Source organism: Gracilinanus agilis, chromosome 1, assembly GCF_016433145.1.
Source record: "Gracilinanus agilis isolate LMUSP501 chromosome 1, AgileGrace, whole genome shotgun sequence".
In the NCBI taxonomy this organism is placed as follows: Eukaryota; Metazoa; Chordata; class Mammalia; order Didelphimorphia; family Didelphidae; genus Gracilinanus; species Gracilinanus agilis.
In genome coordinates, this window is record NC_058130.1 from 7841558 (window position 1) to 7856947 (window position 15390).

General features: G+C 40.0%; 1 protein-coding gene across 1 annotated transcript in view; it reads right to left on the reverse strand.

The window, feature by feature from the left end:
- Positions 1-15390, reverse strand: part of POU6F2 (POU class 6 homeobox 2) — a 259799-nt gene that overhangs the window by 19466 nt on the left and 224943 nt on the right. The window contains exon 6 of the mRNA XM_044675391.1: positions 11181-11387. Coding sequence (XP_044531326.1) covers positions 11181-11387 — 207 coding nt within the window. The remainder of the gene's footprint in view (positions 1-11180; positions 11388-15390) is intronic.

Consider the following 15390-nt stretch of genomic DNA (forward strand, 5'->3'; position numbering starts at 1 on the left):
AGTAGCAACACCTACTTCCCAGGGTTATTATGGGGCTAAAATGAGATAATGTTTACAAAGCACTTTGAAAATCTTAGAGCCAGGAGTGTGGTGGTAAATGGGTAAATGTTAAATAAGAAGCTCTCCAAAAATGCAGGATATATTTTAAAGTTTAAATTGCATCTTAACAATTTCTGCATTGCTTTCTTGAGGCTAGACCTATGTTGGCAACCCTATAGCACGCGTGTCAGAGGGGGCTGCTCCCCTCCGTATCCCCATGTGCTCCTGAGAACATTTCTCACACGACCCACCCCTCTGCCCAGCAGCCCAGTGGGAGAGCTTTCTCCCTCCCCTGTCTGGGGTAAGGCGGGGGGCTCAATGTGGTGTAAAGGTTGCAGTTTGGGTCTTTGGTCCCTAAAAGGTTCACTATCACTGGACTAGACAATCAAGAAAATAATAAATCAAGCCCTGATTTGTAGTGTTTGTCAATTTCTGCTGTTATTGCTCAGGGTGAAAATTAAACAATTAGCCCCTGAGAGCCGTGACAAGCGGGCTCTAGCGCATTCCTGCAAAAAAAATGCTACGCACATGCTAATGATTATTATTGAAATAGTATTAACTTTATTTATGGCATTATTATTCCCTGGTAGTAAAGTCTAGTGGCTCTTAATTCCCCTCCTGAATAAAGTGCTCATAATTCCACACATATATGTGCGTGTGGCTTCTGTACAGTGTGCAAGTATTTGAATAATTTCTTAATCCGGACGTGTATTTTCCAACTTTTTTTGTTGCCCTGTGCCTATTTTAGAATCAAGGTAGATAATATGCCAAAGCACTTTGCCAACCTTAAAGCAATATGTAGCAGATATTTGCTATTATTTTGTTCTTTGTTTTGGTGGTTATTTGCATCAATGCCATCCAGGATGAATTGCTGATGTGTTTTTTTTTTTGGGGGGGGGAGAGTCTCATAAATTCTTCATAGAATTTCACTGTTTCATCTTCCTCTGTTTAACAGGTGTTGGCTCATAGGCTGCAATTATCTTCCAGGTATTAGAAGCCAGGAAAGATGACTAAGTGTCCCTCGAAATGATGTTTCCTGTTGCCTTTGGAAAGAGAGTGAAACCAAATCCAGCCGCTCCTTCCTTTGTCTCCCTAAGGAGGGTCTGTGAGCTGTCCTTTCATGGACCTGCTGCTGCCTTTTGTTTTCTGCCTTCATTTATCACGAAGGTAGCCGTGTTGGGATGCTTCAGTTCCGCCAGCGCTTTGTCCACTCATTGGCCACTGGACAAGACTTTCCTGTCCACCTCTGGACCTGAAGTCAATTCAATCTTGCCATCGCTCCTGGAGAGGGTCTGCCAGGCATCTCCAGGGTGGCTCCTCTCACCATCCCTGCAGCTTCCCAGAACAAAACCCCTTCTGTGGCTCCCACTTCCCAGCACCAGGCACACTGGCTGGCGTTTAGTGTTTACCAAATGCTCGCTGACTGACTCTTCTGGATGTCATTTCCTCTTCCTGTTAGAATGTAAGTTCTCCGAGGGTGAGGGGAGCCTCAGTTTTGTTTCTGCACCTCTTGTGCCTAGCACAACGTCTGCCCTTTCCATACTTAGATCCTGGAAAAGATAGAGGTTGTTTCCATTTCTTTTTTCAATGGCTCCATTATATAATGCTTTGTAGTTTACAAAGCAAAAATGGCACAGAGTAATAATAATAACAGCTTTATTATAATATATTATATATAATATATAATATATTATATATATATAATGATAGCTAACATTTATTCAACACTTTAAAGTTTACCAAGAGCTTTACAAATGTTATCTCATTTTATCCTGACAACAAGCCTTGGAGTAGGTGCTATTATTATTTTTCCCATTTTTGTTGTTGTTCAGATGTTTCAGTCCTGTCTAACTCCTTGTAACCCCATTTAGGGTTTTCTTGGCAAAGATACAGGAGTGGTTTGCCATTTCCTTCTTCAGCTCATTTCACAGATAAGGAAACTGAGTCACAGAAATGACTTGCTCAGGGTCATCACACAGCTAGTAAGTGTCTAAGGACAGATTTGAACCCAGGGAGATGAGTCTTCCTGGCTCCAGGCCTGACACTATCCACTACACCATCTAGCTGCCCAGTTACATTTTATAGATGAGGAAACAGGCTGACAGAGGTTAAGTGACTTGCCCAAAGTCGCATAGCTAGTTAGTATCTGAGGCTGGATTTGAACTCAGGTCTTCTTGACTCTGGGGTCAGGTTCTCTCCATTGCGCCACCTATCTGCCTAGTAAGTGCTTTTCATTCCTGCATTCATTTTTCACTCAATCTTTATAGGAAATCTTATAATTTTGATTTTCTGATTCTCTGTCTAACCTGCCCCTGTTCTACCACTCTATCCTCATCACCAAAGAAGCAAAAGAAGATCTCAAGGAGCTATGACTCACGTAAAATTTGGCTTTATTTCATTATTTTCTATGTTAAAAATAACCCTGCTATTAAATAGCATGTAAGAGAGTTAGAGTTTTCTTTTTCCAGCAATATTATTGATTGAGATTTCAGTGCTGCCTTGGGCAATATCAGATAAAATTACAGAGGATTATCGGTCCTTTTCCTAGCTTAACGACAGCCGCTCAAATTTCTATAGGGCTTTAAAGTTTTCCAGCACTTTACATATATTTTATCTCATTTGATCTCTAGTTGATGCTACATTATCGGTGTAGCAGCTCCAACCTTTCACCCGTCTTGTGCTTTCCCTCCAGATATCCTCCGGGAATCTGATCTCCATTCTTTTGGTTTTATCTCCATCCTACTCCAGACATTCTACATTGCAGCCAGGCTGGGCGGCCGGCTCTTCCCTGTGCTTGGCACTGCATCCTTCACCTTTGGCATTTACAGGAGGTTTCTACCCTCCCCTCCTCATCTCCACCTTTTAGCATCCTCATCTTTTCTTTCTCTAAGCCTCAGCTCAGGCGGTACCTCCTCCAAGCAATGAGTGCTCTCTTTCTCTTCAAATTTCTTTGTATTTCCTTTTCTGCCTTTTTGGGGGTAGTTGGACAAAAGGGAAAGGGTTGGTCATCGACCAATTGATTCTTTCCACTCCTTTAATTGATGGCACTGAAAATAAAGGGCACACGGCAGAAGTAATGAGGAATGACTGACATATTCCGAGAGTGTAATAAATGCTGTTAAATGATGTGATGCCTGGTGATCCCTTTACAAAATATGAATATTTTCTTTGATTGAATTGAGAAGGGTGTTTGGAATTGGCTGGCTACATCTCTGGAACCTTTTGCATTCTTAAGTCTGCTAACTAGAACTAGTCAACATGATGAGAGATCAAGACAGTTCAGCCTTAGAGCAGCTTTGTAGAATGTAACCCCTCTGCCTACCAGAAGGAAGCCATGGGAGAGTCTCTCTTTTCCTCACTAGAAATGACATCCTATAGCAGATTTACTACTTTAGTAAGAGAACCTGCCGTAGCAGTTTATGAATTTGTCAGTTTAGGAATTTAGGAAAGAGCTAGTAGTGGGGTAGACATGCATTTACACTCCCCAAACAGAGTCACAGAAATATAGCCACTCAGGGAGGTAGCAAGTCAAAGAAACATGACCTTGGAAGCAAAAAAGAGCTTGGATTCAAGGCAGAACTAGCCTCTGTAATCAAGGGTTGAGCTGCAGAAGAGCACAGATAAGCAAACCATTCACCAGAGGGAATAGCTGCAGAGAGAATCCAGAGGGACATAATGAACGTTAACGTTCTGGTGGACTGAGGAGAAAGTTGCTTTGGCTACATGTGTTTCTTTTATGTGTGCTTCATTATCATTATACTCTTAAGTCTGGGCTCATTTTTCTCATGGATTGGGGGAGGGCATAGCTCAGGTTTACGGGGGACAATGTTTTGTATCAATCATTTGTCCTGTACTATTTAAGTAAATGCCTTTGTTAATTATGAGACAGTTGTGTCTACTAGCTGACTGTCAAGTAGAAGCCCACCAGTAGGGGCTCATAAGCTATTGTTTTAGGAGTGCAGATCTACAGAGTATCCCAGGACCTGGGAGAAGCATTTGCCATCTGGGGACCTAAATATTGACTTCAAGTACAGATTAGGGGAGCCTCTTAGGGGAAGCACCATGTTTGTGTTGTTTCCCTCCAACAGAAAGTGAGCTCCTTGAGATAATGGCCATTTTCATTTCTGTCTTTGTATACCCAGTGCCCAGCACATCTTGTTAAAACAATGATTTTTATTAGTTTAGGCATTCTGCTCTAAGATGCAGCTAATATCCTCCATATAAGTTAATAAGGTTTTAAAAAAGAATCGCTGTGGTTGAAAAACACACACTTCTGCAGCCAATCTCTGATAACGAGCCTCTGTGAACGCAGCGGGTCATTGGACAGCAGACATATTGTCTGTCACCAGAACTCGGGACTTGATCAACCTTTTCTCTTGCATTTGCTTAATGAATTTAGCATGTATTCAAATGCCAGCTCTGACGAGCCCACAAGCATTTATTAAGCACTCACACAGGCTGGGCGAAGGGCTTCTAGGACACAAATAAAAAGTAAAACGAGTTCCTGTCCAAGGAGCTCATATTCAAATGGGACAGGCAACCTGAACCTAATTAAAGGAAGCTCAATCAATGAATCGATTAGCAGATATTTACTAAGCATCTATGCTAGGTTTGCGGATTCAGTGACAATAGGCAATACCTAGCCAGACTGAGTAATTACACATATAGATGTTGGGCTTTAAGATTCCATAAGGGGCAGCTGGGTAGCTCAGTGGATAGAGAGTCAGGCCCAGAGACAGGAGGTCCTGGGTTCAAATCTGGCCTCAGACACTTCCCAGCTGGGTGACCCTGGACAAGTCACTTCACCCCCATGGCCTACCCCTCAATGTTCTTCTGCCTTAGAGTCAATAGACAGTATTGACTCTAAGACAGAAGATGAGGGTTAAAAAAAAAGATTCCCCAAGTGTTTTCTTTACAGTAACTCAGTGGCATAGGTGGTGATCTGGGCATTATCCCTGTTTTATAGATGAGAAAAACAGAGGCTAAGAGACCTGACCAGCGTCCCAAAGCTCTTAAGTGTCAGAGATGGAACTCATATACAAGCATTCTGATCCCTAGCACAAGCCTCTTTCTGCCACCCCAAGCTACCTTTCCATGGAAAGCAGTGGAAATAAATGAACTCCTTTATTTCCTGGTGTTAACTTTTTAAAGTCTAGCTCAGATCTATTTGAAATGCCCTGAAACAGGTAGTAAAGTTAACAAGTCGGGTAAATCGGCAGGAGATGAGCAAGTCTGAAGCCAAGATATAAAGGCTGTGACTCAGAGGAGATCATGGGCCATAAAGTCTTCAGAGGCAGGAGGAGGTGCAGAGCTCCAAACCACTGGTAGGCTGGGGGATATCAGTCTTCAAACTTTTTCTTTAAATATAACTCTTTACATGAAGAAATATGGGACAGACAGCCATGAAAGAAATAAGGATTTCTACTGTGTATGGCAGAAACGTTGGACAATTTATTTTTCTCTAAGATTTATGACAAATGTTTGATTTCAAAGCAGGCTGCTTCCAACAATAAAATATTTCATAAAATATGAGAACAAAAACTTCCTTAGCTCACAGAGAGAGGAAACCACACATTTAGAGAATTAGGGGCAGGGTTGGGTGCATATAGATGCCATTCGGTTCCTCCTTCTTTCATTTTACTGTGACTTAGAATAGTGACCTCAGGTCCTTCAATAGTTAGAGTAAATAGCAAAGGGCCCAGGCTCTCTGATGCTCACCAAGGAGCATTTGATGTGCCCCCTACCTATGGAGAGATCAGATTTCAGAAAGTTCTGAGGACAATTTGCTGGAATCTCATTGCCTAAAATTTTACAGAAGTCAATCACAAGGGATGGAAGATGCTTAAGCACAAGATTCTGAATTCTGAAGAAAAATAAATAGTTCAAATGAGGAAGACAAAGGGTATATATTGCATGGGGAAAGCACTGAATTTTGAGTTACAAAATGGAAATTAGAATCTTGACTCTATTATTGACTCTCTGTGTGTCTTAGGCAAATGACTGAACTTCTCTGGTCCTCAGTTTCCTCCCCTGTAAAATGAGGGGGTTGGACTCAAGGGCCTCTAATGGTCCTTTCAGTTCTAGATCAATGAACTCATTACTTATGCAAAGAGAATATACTGATCAAAATAGATATTAAAAAGTCACCAAGAGCAAGTAATCATGGCTGAGAACAAAAGCTTAGCATGATCTAAGAATGGTGATGCTAATTAGGTCAAATAAAAATATTTATTTAAAATAAAATTTTTTAGTAGTATTGGGAACAAATATGAGGAGTAAGAAGTGGATAGACCCTCTGTTTAGAGTAAGAAGGATGATGATGATGGGGGACAGAAAAGGCAGAACCTCTCCACTCTCACCTTGCTTCCATCTTCCTTGATCTTTGGAGTGGAACAGACATAACAAAATGCCTACTAATGCTTTAAAACTTAGTACTAGAAAATATATGATGAGGGGGATCTAGATGTCCTTAATGAGTTCATGTCACCTTCCTTTTACAAATTACAAAAGTGATTACTAAAATATCATAGGAATACCGAGTCACTTTTATTGGTCTTTGAAAGACTATGGAGAATAGAGAACTGCAGGACTGGAGAAATGCCAACGCCCTCATTGCTTTTTAAATCAGAAGAGACTAGAACCTTGAATCACACATAGTCTATGAACTAATTGATTCCAGGGAAATTTCTAGAACTTGTTATGAAAGAGATCACGCGTGGACACCTAGAAAAGGAGCAGAGCCTCATCAAGAACAGTTCATGCTTGTCCAATCTCATTTTCTTTTCAACCAGGTAACTAGACTAGTAATTCAGGAGAATGCCATAGATATAAGTAATTTAAATTTCAGCATAGTATGTGACAAAGTCTTTCAGCCCATCATTGTGGATAAGATGGAGAGATAAGTGTGAGCTAGTAGAGGTTGGTCTAATCTAATGTCTGGACTGAAAAAGTCATCTTTAATAGCTCATGGTTAACTTGGAGAGATGAGTCTAATGAGGTGCTCCAAGGAGTTGTCTTTGGCCCTTTGCTACTGGTCATTGCCATAAATTATTTAGATAGACGTAAAGGTGGTACGCTTATCCAATTTACAGTTGACACAAAGGTGGGGAGGATAGCTGACCCAGTGGATATTTGAGTGTGGATTTCAGAGTGTCTTGATGGGCTAGATTGATGGATCAACTATAATAAGAGGAAATTTAAGAGAAATTAATGTAAAGGTTCAAAAACAACATCATAAATCTGAGATAGAGCCATAACTAGACAACAGTTGATCTGAGAAAGATCGTGAGGTTTTAGTGGACTACACTATGAATTAAGGAATGATTAATATGCCAGCTAAACATGAATGTGCTTAGAGGTCATTAAAGTAGTCACGGTCCAGAATAAAGGATAATCTGCTTGTCCTCTTCTCTGGTCAGAATATCTCTGTGGCTTTGTATTTAGTTCTTGGCCTCACATTTTAGGAAGGACACTGACAAATTGGAAAGAATCTGGGTTGGGGAGTGTTATAGATGGTGAGTGGATTGCAGACTCTGCTATAGGAAGATTATTGGAAAGAACCGCTTAGTCTGCAGAACAGAAGACTCATGAGGTCTGTCCTCAGTATTTGAAGGGCTGTGATGGAAGAGGGAATGGATTTGTTCTGTTTGGTCTCAGAAAGCAGAACTAGCAGTAATGGGTGAAGGCAGAGAGAGGCAGATTGAGATTTTTGGGACAAGACAAAATTCAATAATTAGAACTATCAGAAATGGGATAGATTGACTTAGGAGAAAGTGGCGTCTTTCTCATTCCTAAGAGACTGTACAGCCCATTGGTGGGGGATGCCTTAGGAAGGATTCTCAGGCAGGTATGGGCTGGATTAGAAGATGTTCTCCTTCCAACTTTAATTTTCTCTAATTCTCTAGAGGTCCTGCCATTGTATTTTTTAAACCTTTCCCTTATAACTTAGAATAAATATTGTGTATTGGTTTCAAGGCAGAAGAATGAACAAGCTAGGCAATGTGGTTTAAGTGACTTGCCCAGAATCACACAGCTAAGAAGTGTCGGAGACCAAATTTGAACCCAGGGCTTCTTTAGGCTTGACTCTCAATCCATTGTACCGCCTATCTGCCTCTGCCATTATATTAAAAAAATCCATCTGATTGGTTTTAGCAGATTGGAAAGGCTTTGAACGTAGGCATGGTGAAAGAATCCATGTACTTGGCATTGTGTGGAACAGCTTAGCTATGTGGGATGGCCTCTTAGTTCAAGCTTAGCCATCAGAGAGTGATTTTTTTTGGTTGTAACAGCTAATGAAGACTTTCTGCTGAGACATGAAAGAGTGACCATCTGCACTGGTGGAGGAAGTAGTCACGCAGATGAACTCACCTGGATCTTTTTGAGATGTTGCTATAACCTCCAGCCCTATGAAGAAATCTGAAAGTCATCAGCCTACCTAACGGAAATAATCAAGCAGCAAGCACTAATTAGGCACCTACTGTGGGCCAGGCACTCCACTAGGCATTGGGAATAAAAAACACATTTGAAATTGTTATGGCAACGAAACCATAGCAGCCAGAATCATCTGTGAATTACAGAAGCTGGGAACCATAGGATGGAGCCAAGGACAGGACCAGGATGTAGGGCTTAGGCAGCAGCCAGCTGATAGTAATGATGATAAGGAGATAATACTAGCTAACATGTACATAACTTCGATAACTCTTTTAAGGTTTGCAAAGTGGTTTATATACAACCCTGTAAGGTAGGTGCGATTATTATGATCACTTATGGCTGAGGAACCTGAAGCTGAGGAAGATGGAGTAAGTTACCAGGGTCAGTCATATAGGTAATAAGTGTTCGAGACAGGATCCAAACATAGTTCTTCTTGACTTAAGTCCTCTTTATCTACTACTATGCCAAGCTCAGGTTCAAGGATGGGCTCCTTGATTATAAATAATCTTCCCAGTAGATACTTGACTATTAGTACAAAGACTATTAGCAGACAGTTCTCAAAAGAAGACCCCAAAACTATTAGCGAGAATATGAGTGATTGTTCCAAATCACTAATAACAAGAAATGAAAATCAGTAAAAACTTGGGTTTAATCTCACATCTTACAAATTGGTAAAGATAATAAAGGAGGTGCTGATGAATACAATAGGATGGACTAAGATCCTATTGGTGGACACTTGACTTGTTCCAATCATTCTGGAAAGCAATTTGAAATTATGCTGAGGAAGCTACTAAAATGAGTGACTTATATGCATTGACCCAGAGGTCCCCAATGCTTTCAGGAGGTCGATGATAAAAAGAAAGGTTGCATCTATACTAAACAGTCTTTTAGCTGCATTTTTGGTGGGTAATAAAGATACAGAAACAAAGTAGATGCCCAGTACTTAAGGAATGGCTAAATAAGTTCTGATACATGAATATAATATTGCAAGAAATGAAAGATAAGACAACTACAGAGAAAAATGGAAAGATATATGAATTGATGTGAAGCAGAATTAGGAAAACAATATATAAAATGAGTTCAACAATGTAAATGAAAACATTGATAATACAATTTAAATTGAATGCAGGAAAATAATAATGAAGCTAGTCCCCAAAGAAGAGAAATGAGAATGTACCTCTCTCTTCTTTGCAGAAGTTGGGCATTATAGGTGTAGGACACTTCATTAATGATGGATTTGGTTGATATGATGGTTCGTTTTCCTGAACTGATTTTTAAAAATATTTTTTATTCTTTATTTTAAGAGGCAATTCTTTAGGAGGGAACAACCAGTCTTGAATTAGGATGAGCTTTTCTTTCCCAGTCCTCACTCTTTTCCCCTTCCTTTGGGGAATGACAGATAAGCAGTTGACCTTGATTTCCTCCTACCCCTTTTGTAAAAGGGATAAAAAGAAAAAATATCCCCCAAATTAAGTGTCATGAAAAAAATCACTTTGATGATGCCAAAAATCAGAGGGGCTCTCATTGGCTATTTAGTCCAACTTAAACTTGAAAAAGAATCCCTTCTAATAATAGCTAATATCCAACAATTCTATAGTGCTTTAAATATGTATCACTTGATCATTTCAGTGACTCTGTTGGATAATTGCTATTATTTCTCCCATTTTACAGATGAGGATAACTGAAGCTGAGAGAGGTCAAAGGATTTGCCTCGCATCACCTAGCTAAATCAGTATCTGTGGCTGGATTTGAAATCAGATCTTCCTGAGTCCAAGTCTAGTATGCTATCCACTATGCTATCTATTTGCCCATAATATACATGAAAAGAGGCTATGTAGTTTTTGCTTGAAGACCTTCTAAGATTGGGAGCCATTCCAAGGAAGCCCACTTTGTTTTTAGACAATTCTAATTGTCAGGAAGCTTTCCTTGACATTGATCTTCTGTGACTATCCTCTAACCCCTACTTCATCTCCTGTTGTTTCTTGTCTTCCAAGGCCAAGAACAAAACAAATCTATATTTCACATGGTTGCCCTACAGACACTTGAGGACAGAAAGAATATCACCCTCCCTTGGCCATGGAGTCTTCTCTTCTTCAGACTAAACACCATCAGTTCCTTCAACTGATCCCAATATGACATAAACTCAAGGCACTCAGAACCTGGCTATCTTTCTTTGGACACCATCCAGATTCTACATGTCCTTCCTAAATGGTGGTACCCAGAATTGAATATAGGATTCAAGATGTGGTCTGACCAGGGAGAGAAGAAAAGGTACTATCACTCCTTATTCTAGGATATTGAATCCTTTAGGTCTAAGCCATTATCCCTATTGCTATCTTATAAAATGCATATTTCTTGCTCATAGAATCTTTTTCTCTCTTTCTGTCTTCTTCCTCTCTTTTCTTTCCCTCCTCTCCTCTCTCCTTCCCTCAGTCTCTCACCATCTTTCTTTCTCCTTCTGTCTGTCCATCTCTCACACATACCTTTAACCATGTGCACACATACTTGTCTTCAAAAAGAGGGGAAAACAAGACTACTTGATTTTTCAAATGAAGGACAATGGGATTAATGAATGTTTTCTAATTTAAGAATACCTTTAATTTCTGGAAAACCAAATAAAAGTAAAGGAGAGACAGCCCACATCAATCTCAAAATCTCTTTATGTTCAGAAAGTGCAGAATCATTCATCATTTGATTAAATGATTATTTACCTGTTGGCCTGGTTTTATTGGGGAGAGTGTGATTCCCTGGGTGTTGATCACAGGCAGGATTTGATTCCCAATGACTGTGGCAATGATCTGACCCTGGGCATTTGTCAGTAGTTGGGGGGTAATTGGCTGCACCTGGAGGCCTTGTGCTCCTCCTGCAGCTTGGCTGGATGGCACTGGATTAGGCATCAGTGGGATGGTTCCAATAATCTGCAAGGAACAAGAAAGGAAGAGTGAGAAGTCCACATGACATGGTCTCTGAGTGTATCTTAAGATTATACTCACAGCATGAATATAACAAGAGTACACATTTCTATGAGTTTAAGGTTTGCAAAATCTTTCACATACATTATCCCATTTTATCCTCACAACAATTGTCACCTTCAGTTTACAGAGTAAGAAGCTGAGGCTCAGAGACATTGAGGGCGTGGTATGTAGGAAATATCACTGTTTTTTGGGTAAAGGGACTTTTAAAAGAATATTGTAATAAAGAGGCTAATGGCAGCTAGGTGGCTCAGTGGATAGGCAGCCAGGGCTAAAGGCAGAAGGTCCTGGCTCAAGTCTGGTCTCTCTTTTTTTTTAATTTAAAATTTTTTACTTAATTAGTTAATTTAGAACATTTCCCCATGGTTATAGGATTCATGTTCTATCCCTTCTCTCCTCCCATAGTCAACACACAATTCCACTGGGTTTTACATATGTCATTGATCAAGACCTATTTCCATATTATTGATATTTGTCCTAGGGTGCTCATTTTGAGTCAATATCCATAATTATATCCCCATCTTCCCTTGTGATCAGGCAGTTGTTTTTCTTCTGTGTTTCTGCTCCCACAGTTCTTCCTCTGAATGTGGATAGTGTTCTTTCTCATAGGTCCCTCGAAGTTGTCCTGGATCATTGCATTGTTGCTAGTAGAGAAGTCCATTACATTTGATTTTACCACAGTGTATCAGTCTCTGTGTACAATGTTCTCCTGGTTCTGCACCTTTCACTCTGCATCAATTCCTGGAGGTCATTCCAGTTCACATGGAATTCCTCTAGTTCATTATTCCTTTGAGCACAATAGTATTCCATCACCAACAGATACCACAATTTGTTCAGTCATTCCCCAATTGAATTGCATACCCTCATTTTCCAAGGTTTTGCCACCACAAAGAGCATGTCTATAAATATTTTTGTACAAGTACAAGTCTGGTCTCTTTTAGTTATATGACCCTGGGTAAGTCATTTTACCCCAACTGCCCAGTCCTTATCATTCTTCTGCTTTGGAATCAATACTTGCTATCAATTCTAAGATAGAAGGTAGGATTTAAAAAATATTATGGAAACTCTTTGTTTCCCCTCACTTACTTTCCCAAATCTTTCATTCTAATCACTAGTCCAAGCTCTATGTTGGATATTCTTTTATGTGATAAAATCACAGATCTTGAATGGACCAATAAGCCATTTCTCCAAAGCCCCACACCAATATGGCTTTCACACTGTTCCCTATCCATAAGATTTGCAATCAGAATGAAATTTAAGTGGCTTCCATATGGATATGGGACAATCATCAGTCACCATGATGACAGGATGAACCAAGGAAGTCACAGGAATGGAGAGTTCTGGAACACAAAGGAAGTACAGGCTAATCCACAGGCTTTGAATGTATTCATTGTTAATAGCCAACTGTCCCTAGCAGGTCCTCTGCTGGCATTCCACTATCTTAGGCCATACAGACCTGTTGTTTGATGGCCCCAACCCAGCAACAACTTCTGATAGGCTGTTAAATTGTGCTTCTGAGAATGAGATTACAGATGTCAAACTGGGAACTCATTTTTTTGCAAGGTTCTTCAAGATAAGAGATCCCAGCCAACACTGAAAATCGGCTCCTTTTTCCTGTCTTTCAATCTATCAGCAAACATAATTCTCTCCTAAATATTTGTGTAACCTCAGCGTTTTTTTTGTCTGGAGGCATTTGTTAATACCAGTAGCTGTCCTTCCATTCTTGATCAAAGGGCTCATGGAATTTGATCGTCCAAGGAGCTAGTAATGAGTAATATACCATGTGAAAAGGAAAGGCCAATCACCCTTTCTCCTTCCTCTCAGATGCTGCCAAAGTCAGTCACTTCCCTCACTTTATTCACTGACGGCTTTGTCTTGGTATAATATGTTCAGCCTGAGCTCACTGTGTTCCCCTGCTTAATGTTAAATGCTACTCATTACTCTTGACAGCTTCAAGCATGATCCTGATGCCAGGGAGGGCAAGAGAATACTATTATTTTATGAACAAAACATTTTCCTTGATGGGCTTTTGAGGATCTGTTGGTGTTCTGCTATGTTCACTATGATGAACTAGATGGGAAGTGTGAACAGGATGTTAGGCTGGTGATGGTAGAACTGAGTTGTCATCAGAGTTTTGAAGTAAGGAAGGGATACAGCATGACAGGTTTGCTAAGCAAGCTTATTTACTATCTGTCCCCTGCACCATCTCTCCTTCAGTCCAACCCAACCCAAGCCAACCTAACCCAATCCAATCCAATCCAGTCCAATCCAATCCAATCCAATCCAATCTAACTCAACACAATGCAAACTCTAAGGTTCCTTCTATTTCTTACATTCCGTAATCATACATATGGACAGATACACACACACGGCAAGGAGCAAGGGAGTGCTAATACCACCATCAAACTGCTCTGATGAATTGTTGACTTTTTAGCTCTATTGGAAAGTGGGATAGAAGGCTCTTCCAATTGCCCATTACTGTATCAAAACAAAGAAATGGCTTGTGTGCAGTTGACAATTTCCTTGTTGGCTATTAAAAGGCTTCTCTAAAACCACTGAAAATATTATAGGTTTAAAAAAAATTTGGAAGAGGGGGAGGGGCCAAAGACAGAGACCTTGTGATTGTTAGAGAATTTTCAGGACAATCAGAGGAAAGGTCAGTGGAGCCGAGTGGAATCGCAATATCACATGTTTAGAGATGGAAGGGACCTCAGAATCCAATCTTCTCCCCTTAAAGAGAAGGAAACTGAGGCCCAAGGTGGCTGAGTGACTTGCTTGAAGTCTCACGTCTTAGATTTGGCTCCAAATATAATTTTGCCAAATGATGGGCATGATATAAATGATGTTAAAATAACTATAGGTCCCATGATTAACCAGTGATATTCTGGATACAATAAAAATAGTCTGTTTCATATCAACCACTTCCCCACTTCCTTCTTTCTTCAGGTGTACCCTAAATTCTAATAGAATCATAGCTATTTGAGCTAGAGCTGAAAAAATCCTGACCCTCTGATCTTTTGACTCATGGATGATAACCATTTTGCAAAGAATTGGAAGAAGACGTGGATCCTTCTTCTGTTGTCCAATTATAGGAGAGAAGGCATGGTAGAGCAATAGGCCAATAGAAATCTGTGTTTGAGTACATCATAATGGCATGAGGCACGCTGAATAATGGTAATCTTAACGATGCTGTGTGAAATTCATTGGCTTATATAAGACCACCATGGCACCCCAAGTTGTGTGGCCCATTCGCAGCAATCATTCTGAGGAATAATTTCATAGCTAAGGGAAACTGACAAGCTTTCCAGATAACGGTCAACACAATGGCCCCAATGATCAAATTGATCTCCGGTTCACGGATGACAGGAAGTCAGCAGGGATGACAATGTTCTGAGCAGTTGTCAGTAAAACCATAAAAGAGGTGACTGTTATGTCCCTAGAATAAACTAAACCAAACCCAGCACATTTTTTGTGTGAGGAAATATAATTTAAAAAATGCATTTGTAATCTATTTCTCCATTGTGGGGGATGCCATGTCTTGTTTTTTTTGGGTTACCAGTCAAGGATTTTTAAAAAGCCTATGTTAAAAAGTTAAAAAAATTTCCTCAAAGGCAGCATCAGAAGGCACTGGGGCAAGACATTAAATTTGCACAAGATTTTATGCTGAGATTAAAGTTGAGCAAGTAGCCAGTTCAATTACCTTCAATTTTTCATATGAGAAATTCTTTATTTAAGGGGTTTTAGTTCGATTTAGTTGGATTTAATATTTTGTCATCTGATGTGACTGTAAAATGAAACCTAAAAATATCAAGTCAATGGCTATTTTATAGGTTCCTTGTATGTAGTAGGTGCTTAATAGATGCTGAATTGAATTGTATAGCATATGTAACCTCAGTAACAAAGTATGCAGAGCCCCATCCTCCCAGTCCCTTGGGTTCCTAACCTGAAA